The 10,078-nt window shown below is 43.2% G+C and overlaps 1 protein-coding gene across 1 annotated transcript; it reads right to left on the reverse strand.

Annotated features, from left to right (window-relative positions):
* Positions 1-2,107: 2,107 nt before the first annotated feature.
* On the reverse strand, positions 2,108-10,078 carry LEPROTL1 (leptin receptor overlapping transcript like 1). Its single transcript, XM_053370775.1, has 4 exons — positions 9,954-10,078; positions 6,963-7,038; positions 5,374-5,560; positions 2,108-4,912 (listed from the first exon to the last, which is right to left on the reverse strand). Exons 1-4 carry the CDS (start codon positions 9,967-9,969, stop codon positions 4,796-4,798), a joined length of 396 nt encoding a protein of 131 aa, XP_053226750.1. The 5' UTR covers positions 9,970-10,078; the 3' UTR covers positions 2,108-4,795.

Consider the following 10,078-nt stretch of genomic DNA (forward strand, 5'->3'; position numbering starts at 1 on the left):
GGCCTTTCGACCCGGAAGTGCATCCACGTAGCACTCTAAGCCTTCGTCGTGTACAAAAAAAAAGCGCGCCTCTCTAGGAAAACGGAGAGCCCAATGCGCATGCGTCTCCAGGGCCCACGCGCTCGGGCCTCCCAAGCAGGCGTGAGGCGAAGACGCATGCGCGCGTTGTTTAAACTGGTTTGGCTCAGAATCATAGAGTTGGCGGGTGTACCGAGGGTCATCTAGTCCAACCCCCTGCCCACTTATTCCCTACTCGTTTCCTGTCACCTAAGTCTGGGAGCTTCTGGGCATAGGCAGAATTCCTTTACCTCAAAATGCCTTTCTCAACCTGTGGGTCCCCAGATGTTCTTGAACTACAACTCCCATCACCCCTAGCTAGCAAGGCCAAAGCTCAGGGATGATGGGAGTTGTAGTCCAACAACATCTGGGGGTCCACAGTGTTGCTCAGACTTGGGTTTCCAGCAGTTGTTGAACTACAACCCTGACCACTGGTCCTGCTAGCTAAGGTTGATGGGACTTGTTGTCCAACAGCAGCTGGGGACCTAAGTTCATACCCTCCAACATTTCTCTGATGAAAACAGGGACATCCTATTCCATTATCAGTAATTTTATTATACCCTGCCCATGTGACTGGGACGCCCCAGCCATTCTGGGCAGGTTCAACATATATAAAAACATAATAAAACATTACTCTTTTATTTAAAAAACCAAAACCCCTTCCCTATACAGTGCTGCTTTCAGATGGCTCCGGGGTCAGACAACTCCATACCCTCTGATTAAAATAAGGGCGTCCTAAGGAAATCAAATCAGAGACCAGGGTGTCCTTTGTAGATCCGGGACTGTCCCTGGGACACATGGAGGGTCTGTAAAGTTTGAAAAACACTGATAAGGGTCAATAAAACTCCAGCCTCATCCCCTTTTCCTCTCTCAAACTGAAACTTCAAAGCTGGGCTAATCTTGGCCCTAAACTGCTGCATTTTTCCCTTGGTCCACATGCATCTTTTGTTGTTATATAGCAATAAGCAAGAAAGGCCAAGATCCTTTCGCCTGCGGCATTGCTGCCCTCCAATCTAGTTTTTCCTGTAATGTTCCACAGCCTCCCAACAATCTGCAGTTAAGTAATACCCTGTCTTGTGAATTTGTGATGAACACCGGAGGGGTCCCCAATGGCAGTAACAAAGATACCAAGTCACAGGAACAAAAATAAAAGTGGCATTGATGTAAACCATTTTTACCCCTTTTCTATGAATGGAAAATCTTGTTCCTCTAGTTTTGGTTTACATAGTGGCACTAGCTTGTATACATTCAGTGACCTTGGCTTGTATTATTTTTAGCTTATTGTATTATCTGTAGTTCATTGGACTATTTTGTACATGTTTACATCAATGTACACGTTTACATCAATATCAGGACACGGGTGGCGCTGTGGGTAAAACCTCAGCGCCTAGGGCTTGCCGATCGAAAGGTCGGCGGTTCGAATCCCCGCGGCAGGGTGCGCTCCCGCTGCTCGGTCCCAGCGCCTGCCAACCTAGCAGTTTGAAAGCACCCCCGGGTGCAAGTAGATAAATAGGGACCGCTTACTGGCGGGAAGGTAAACGGCGTTTCCGTGTGCTGCGCTGGCTCGCCAGATGCAGCTTTGTCACGCTGGCCACTTGACCCGGAAGTGTCTCCGGACAGCGCTGGCCCCCGGCCTCTTGAGTGAGATGGGCGCACAACCCCAGAGTCTGTCAAGACTGGCCCGTATGGGCAGGGGTACCTTTACCTTTACCTTTTACATCAATATCACTTTTACTTTTGCTAAATTGGGTTTCTGCAACTTGTGAATTTGTGGAGGAGACAGAGTTTGGAGTGAATTTTTATTTTCTAGATGGGGAGTACACACAGCTCTGTCTATTTGCTCAGCTGATGGCACAAGTCTTAAAGAGAGCCAAGCCATAGATCTATTTGACTGTCTGAGCCAATTTCATCAGACCAACTAACGTCTATACATCAGGACTAGATAATTGGCTTGCTGCTCTCCAGGCATGAAAAACTACTTCACACGTTATAGTGAAGCTGGTTTTCTATCCTGTTATTAAGAGAAGATGCTCATTAAAAAGCCAAAACATTCTGATATTTAAATTTTTTATTGTTTTCTCATCAAAATTTCTCTTTGTAGAAGGATGGCAATGCTGCTCAGTGCATATTACATGAAGAAAGACATACCTCTCAAATGTCTAACCTGATAATAGGAGACAGCACTATGTCTAAAAATAAGCAAGATCACCACCACAATGCTGTCCACACAATTAATACACAGAAAATACACTACTATTAAATATAACAGAGTTGGCGCCCAACTGAAGAGTAGCCAGTAATTTCACAAAGAAAAGTAACAGTACAACAGGGGAGAAGAGAACTCATTTGCTATAATACATGATTGGAAGGATCACTAAATGAGTCATCTATTTGACAGCTACAACTGTTCCACTGTCAATGTAAAGAATTTCCAAAGGAATTTCAGGGATTTGAGAGCATAAATATCTGTGTCATGCAGAAGTCATGCTTCAACATCCTTGAAAGACCTGGAAAAATGTTCAGACATTTAAAACTTGGACCAGGATTCAAATAACTGGGCACAAGTACTTCACAATCACTTTGTACATGTCCCTCTTCTCTTCTTGAATCTCAGGACAAAAATGTTTTTGAAGTTACAACAGGGATGTAACCATCAAGATCACCCTCAGACTTAGTTTTAAATTTTAAGTCGGTATCACATTATTTTTAAGAAACAGAACCCATTCACCGCCTATGCTTCTGTAGACTGATGCCCTGATAACTACAATCTGTTCATCAACTCCTTTGTTTTATGATGCCAGCACATGAAGGAGAACATGATGCAGCTTCCCTACCATGGACAGAGTTCTCTCAGTAGAAGGATGCAGCAAAGAGCTTCCATTCAACTCTCTTACTTGCAGTGGGAGACCAATACATACTCACTGCCTTTATCTCTATCCAGATGCCCCTAACCCTCCCAAGATCCTGGGGAGGTGAGCGATGCCTAGATGTGTACGCAGGGGTTCACTGTGGAGCATGCATGTCTATGAACCAGTCAGGGAAGAAAGAAGAAAGCTCCACTGAGTATAATATAGCAGAAAGCTATACTAAGAGTGGGATGAATGTGTTCAGGTGACTATATCACTTGGCTAGACTTGGCTAGTTTGCATGACTGCACAGTGTGAGAGCATAGACAGAGACATCTGAGTATCTTACTAACGAGTCACCAGCAAAGCACCACTCCAAAAGAATTGGATATACAAAATACGGTTATTTATGGTTAATGGAAAAGACAATTAAGAGGTATGCAACAAATATAAATATTGTATGGTACGTGTAATATACTCTAACAGAACTACAATTATGATTAACATTTATTAATGCATAAACCGGAACATTGACAGGACCACTATAAAACCTTCATAGTCAAAGATCTGCAAGGTAGCCAAGCTTTGACTGTATATCAATACAATAATTGATCTGTCAGGTAAGTTATTACCTACAGTGAAAAGTTTCAATCTACATTTGAAAAGCCTTTTTATACCATGTATAAAATAAATTAAAAAGGGAAGCAGAAATTCTCCTTTTATACTTTGCAAACATAGTGGGTGCAATCCACTGAGTAGTTCTCCTGTACATGTCACGGTGACAATAAAAGGGAGCTGGACAAGAGCGCTACCATTCATTTCTACGTGGCCTGTGCAGGAGATCTTCTGGCTGAGTTGTGCCCATAATCAGTAGTTACATGGGTGTTCCTTTTACCTCCCCTTTGGTAAAACATATAAAGAGTTGACTTCATAGATTTTCAAAGTGTATAATACATATAAACAGAAAGATTTCAAAATGGGATTTTTTAAAAAGTGGATTTTAAATGCCAGACGTCTTCCACTTCCCATTGAGAAATTAGGTTTCCCCCTCCTCATTTGGAGTGTCAATAATAAAAACTTGCAAAATATTTGTACAATGAGCTTCCAAAATAATAAAAAAAATTCCCCTTATTAAAAGCTATCCCCATACTATTGGCATTATCACATTTTCAGCTGTCTATGGAAACAAGCAACCCATTAATCAGCTGCTAAGTGCTTCTCCCTTCAGCTCTTTACACTTCACTTCCAAAATCCCATAACCATGTTCACATTTGCTAATAAACAGCACATGCCAGCTATATCTAAGCACTTTCTATTTATTTCAAAAGGGATTGAGTGTTGAGCACATGCTTCACTACTACTAAGTTCAATAGGACATGTGAACAATCCTATGCACACTTGCTCGGGAGTAAGCCCTATTGAACTCAGTGGGACTTACTTCAAAAAATACCTGTGCGGGATAAGGCTTCAAAAACACTTCCATATGACTGGACTGTGACCTCCGTTTGCTGCCAGTTTGGTTACACGATTGTACATTGTAGCTTAAAAATAATTCATGGTCAAAAGATCAATTTCATATTTAAACGCAGTTATGTTCTTCAAAAAAAAAAACAGAAAAAAAGAAAAACACAGATTTAAACATCACATTTAAGCATTCTGATCCCCACATTAAAGTAAAGCATTAAACTAAAACAGCATCAACAATTAATAACATTTAAATCAAGCAAGACGTTAGAAGTTGAACGTGAAAGGAGAGGAAAAGTGACTACAGAGTATCCTACACCTAGAGTCCCTCTGTGGAAAGAGTACATTCGCTTTATTGCCCGTTCTTGCTGTTGGATGGATGGCCACTGAATGACACAAGATGCCGATAGTTCTCTTTCCAGCTCTTTTCACCACTGTTGCCAGCTGAAGTCGTCGTTGCTGCCAAATACCAAGAAAAACCCTAGGATGGTAGCAAAGATGACTGTGTTTCCTGTGAGGACAAGCGCACAGGCTCCCCAACGAATCTATGGTTGAGGGGGGAAAGGAGAGTTACATGGCATATAGAAAGAAGCAAGCAAACACATACACATTATGCTACCTATTGAGCTGCAACCAACGTAATTGCTCTGTGAATGGAAGAAGCTCCTTCCGTTCACAGAGTGATTACATTGGATGCAAGCCACTTCTTACATTTATAATATTTGCTTATATGTGGAACCCATTGTTCTTAGGAGTTCGGAGGGTTCCCAGGTGGCATCCCAAATAGATCCTGTTTAGGGCCAAATCCTATTTGTTTCAACAGTTTTATATGCCTGATACCATAATCTGGGCTCTATATCTGCCAGATGCTCTGACAAATAATCTAGAGTCCTGCCTACAAGCTTTATAAACTACCCAGCATTGTTTGACCTGTTCTATGCTTCTCACTTTTTAAACAAACAGAACACCACAGTGAAACACATGCTCAAAAGGAGGAATCACTAACCAGTAGTGCTCTCGCAAACACAATTGGGAGCCCAAATGCTGAGACAACAATGCCCGTCGTAAGAAATATGGCAAGTTCCTTGCAGGCATTACTTGTAGCATCTGTGTCTTCGACGACTCTTCTTGCTATGCAGTATGGAATTGGAGAAAGGGTGTAGAAGAACAGGACAAAGAGAGGCCAATATTCGCTGGAAGAAAAGAAAGCAAAACACATTTGACAGGTATTCTTCCTCTTGTTCTCAGAGTATCTTTAGATAAAGTCTGCCTTTACAATACACAGCAAAACACAATAAAACAGCCACACCCATATATAAGTAATGTAATAATTCATGATAATGCAAATAAAAGTCATGTGCAAAGACAGCTGGGGAAAATACAAGTCCAACAAAACATCTAACCCAAGGCTTGGTGCCCTTTGGAATAGGAGAGACCATTTTTTTAGGGCCAGATGAGATACATGGTAAGAAAGCTTAGGCACTACCGATTTACATCAGCCCAGGTGAGTGTGATGCTCAGACCTAATATGACAATTTTTGAAATAATCTCTTAACATTGGTATCTCCACCTTAAGGAGAACAAATTTATTAAGCATATAAGCAACTATTCAACCGGAGTAACAAAATTGATGCATTGAAGAGAGTGGAATAGAAAGTCATATGATTTGTTTCAATTTATAGTTCAGGCTGTTAAAGGTAAAGGTAAAGGGACCCTTTACCATTAGGTCCAGTTGTGACCGACTCTGGGGTTGCGGCGCTCATCTCGCTTTGCTGGCCAAAGGAGCCGGCGTACAACTTCCGGGTCATGTGGCCAGCATGACTAAGCCGCTTCTGGCAAACCAGAGCAGCACACGGAAATGCTGTTTACCTTCCCGCCGGAGCGGTACCTATTTATCTACTTGCATTTTGACATGCTTTCGAACCCAAAGCTATATTGTAGGGCAAATTGAAGCTGTGAAGTCACTCTGTTTATTGCTTTAGGACTCTTCAGAAGAATAAACTTTTTGGATTACAACCTGAGAGGCTTTCTATCTCCAGGTCTATTCATGATTCCGAGATAAGTCAATGTGGTGCTCCTCAGATATTGTTGGACTCCAACTCTCATAAACTCCAGCCAGTACGGCAAAAAGGCAGAAATAATGGGATAGTCCAGCAGCGCCTGGAGGTCAAATTGGCTAACCCTGAACTATCCAATATGGATTATAATGAACAGAGCACCTTTGTAGCTGCAAATTACAACTAGAATTTCATCACATAGCTAGAGTCTATGCTCAGTTGGCAGATGTTGGGAAGGGCTATGGCAGAAGACCCTGGTTTCAATCTCTGGCATTGACAGACAGGTCTGGAAAACAGTATGAAACGCTAAAGAGTCTGCAGTTAATGCTGATGTTACTGACTTTGCAGACTAATTGTCTGATTTGACATAAGACCACTCAAAAGTATCAACAAAGGGGTGCTAGTGATTTGCCAGAATTGGTGTTGGTTTTGTTTGCTTATTTAAACCCAATAGCTACAAAATAAGAAAAGAGAGTTAGAAATTAAAAAGGAAACTAAGACAACAGCAAACAAGAATATGCTTTTGAAAATGCATTACTTGTACTGCGGAAGGGCACAACCAAGCATCAGGAACATTAGTCCAACAGCTCCCCCAAAGGACAGGCTAATCAAAGCTGTAAAGACAGACAAAAAACTGTATCAGTCCTCCAAAATATTTGATCAGTTTTCCCTTCTACTAACAAGAACTGCGGGCAGAAGGGAGACCAGAGTACTGCTTCTATTCCTCTCATCAATAGCCTTCTCATTCAGTCACTTTGAATACACCATACAATAGCAAAGATGCAACTCCAGCTTGGGAAAAAAATAAGAGGGGGCAATACAAAATAGTGTAAATGGCCCCCTTTCCAAAAATTACATCTATATAAGCTGTGAACTGCTTTGACAGCTCCTGGTAGAATGTTCTTTATGAAAATAATACAAGTAAAGCATTATGTGAGATGAAAAACAGTTATATTTACACTTTATAAATTTGATGCTGATATTTGGGGATCTCATGACTGTTCTGTTGTATTTAAGTACTGCTGGTGAGAACCCAATTTTATGCTGGGTTGCTGCTGATTTCATGGAAAGGAAGGACATCAGTAAATAAATTACTAAATGATATTGACTTAACTGTCAAGACTGCAAAAGTGTTAGCATTTATATAGCCTTTTCCGGCTGTACATAGTACTACGCAAAAATTACATCCGTCATTCCTAAAACATCTCTGTAAGGTAGATGAATATTATTTTCTCCATATTTCAGAATGGGACTGACGTGGAGACAAAGTAGCTTACCTAAGTATACCCAGCAAGTTCATGACAAAAGCAAAATCCTATGTACTTACATAAGATGAAGTCTCATTTTTGAACTCAAAAAGGCTTACTTTTGTGTTAATTTATATATGTTTGTGTATTAAGGTATCAGCACTTCCCTGTTGTCTGCCCCAGTAAAGGTAAAGGTAAAGGGACCCCTGACCATTAGGTCCAGTCGTGACCGACTCTGGGGTTGCGGCGCTCATCTCACTTTATTGGCTGAGGGAGCCGGCGTACAACTTCTGGGTCATGAGGCCAGCATGACTAAGCCGCTTCTGGCGAACCAGAGCAGCGCATGGAAACGCTGTTTACCTTCCCGCTGGAACGGTACCTATTTATCTACTTGCACTTTGATGTGCTTTCGAACTGCTAGGTTGGCAGGAGCAGGGACCGAGCAACGGGAGCTCACCCCATCACGGGGATTCAAACCGCCGACCTTCTGATCGGCAAGTCCTAGGCTCTGTGGTTTAACCCACAGCGCCTTCTGCCCCAGTATCACTGACCAAATCAGTGACATTTCTCATAAAGCCACTCCACTTTCTTTTATTCTTGCTTGCAATGTACCAAATCTCCTTACTATTTACGAAACTTAGCCCAGCCTCCCTCCAAGTATGTATGTATACTGCTATTTAAAGGTGTAAGATTAACATTGTGAACCACTTCAAGATGAGAGACAAATAAGAAATGTGTCAAATAAACAGTTATTTAAATGCACAGGAGCCTCATCTTCCTCCTTTGCATCTGGTAACTTTTACTGTAGACTCAATAGGTTGCAAGATCAAGTTTACTGGAATGGATTCAGTGCTTCTCAAACCAGCTGTTGTTGTATACAACTCCTATCATCCCTAGCTATCACCTCTAGCTAGCAGGTCCGGGATGATGGGAGCTGTAGCCCAACCACAGATAAGGATCCAAGTCTGAGAAACATTGGTAAACCTATGCTTGTTTCTTAATCAGCAAATCCTTCCAAGCTAAATGGTGCTGAATTCCAGAAGAAGCTGCACAGTCTAATGCAACAAAACCATCAAAAAGTCCTTTCCCAGCTCAGACTAAACAATTCATTGTGACAGGATCTTTTGTGGAAGAGATCAGGTTCATTGTTTAAGCCGCAATAAATGTGTAGCTGCAATCTTACACACGCTTATTTGGCAGCCTCACTGCACTCAGTGGGCCGTTGCGTCTGCCTAGAAAGGCACAGGATCACAATGTTTCTTGCATTTTAAGGTACCGCAAAGCTTGGCTGACAAAGTTTAGCCATGCCCATTCCCACGAGTGTGCATCGGGTTGCAGCCCAAAGGTTTGCAGAGCCCAAGATTTCATTTTGCATGACAATTGGGATACCTTCAGAGAGCTGACAAGAAGGGCAATACAGTGGTACCTCGGGTTAAGTACTTAATTCGTTCTGGAGGTCCATTCTTAACCTGAAACTGTTATTAACCTGAAGCACGACTTTAGCTAATGGGGCCTCCTGCTGCCACCGTGTGCCGCTGGAGCATGATTTCTGTTCTTATCCTGAAGCAAAGTACTTAACCTGAGGTACTATTTCTGGGTTAGCGGAGTCTGTAACCTGAAGCGTATGTAACCCGAGGTACCACTGTAATAATAATAATAATAATTTTGTGGGTTTTTTATATTGCAGTTTTATGTTGTGAACCGTACTGAGATCTACGCATGAGAAGGGCAGTATACAAATAATTAACAATAACATTAAGATGTCATCCCTTTCCTGTTCTTCCCCAGTACCTGGCTCTGGGGGGAGGGGGGATACTATCTCTGCACATGCTCTGGAGCTGCATCTCCTACACCCGCTAACTCGGAAAGTTAAAACTCCTGGGAGACGGGCCTTGCTTCCGGCAACAACACTGGGCTCGCCTTGCGACCCGGCCCATGCCTAGGGATGTCGGAAACGGACGTGAGGGGTGGGGAGCGCCAACCCCACACAGGCCTCGAAATGTGGGTCCAGGTATTGGGGGCAGCAGAGAAAGAGACAAACGAGACACTTTCTCCGTTTGCGCGCTTTTCTAGCCAAGCGGCGCATCCTCACAGGCGGGGAAGGCGCACGTTGCCATGGAAACAACGCGGTCCCTCTTCTCCCCCCCCCTCGCCAGAAGACGTCACCGCCAGGGCTGAGGGGCGACGTCCTTTCCCGGACCTGGCACGGAAGACCCCCCCCCCCCCGCCTTGCTCCCGGGCCCTTTCCATGCCACCCCTCGGAACCGCCACAGCGGCGCTACCTTTGATGCCGGCCATGATGCTGCTGTTATTGTCGCGCACAGGCCGCTCCCAGCCAACCACAGAGCGGGAGGAAGACGGCCAGACAGAACCCGGAAGTGAGCGCTCTTTCAGAACAGAGGAGGAC

The sequence above is a fragment of the Podarcis raffonei genome, chromosome 17 (assembly GCF_027172205.1).
Source record: "Podarcis raffonei isolate rPodRaf1 chromosome 17, rPodRaf1.pri, whole genome shotgun sequence".
NCBI lineage: Eukaryota > Metazoa > Chordata > Lepidosauria > Squamata > Lacertidae > Podarcis > Podarcis raffonei.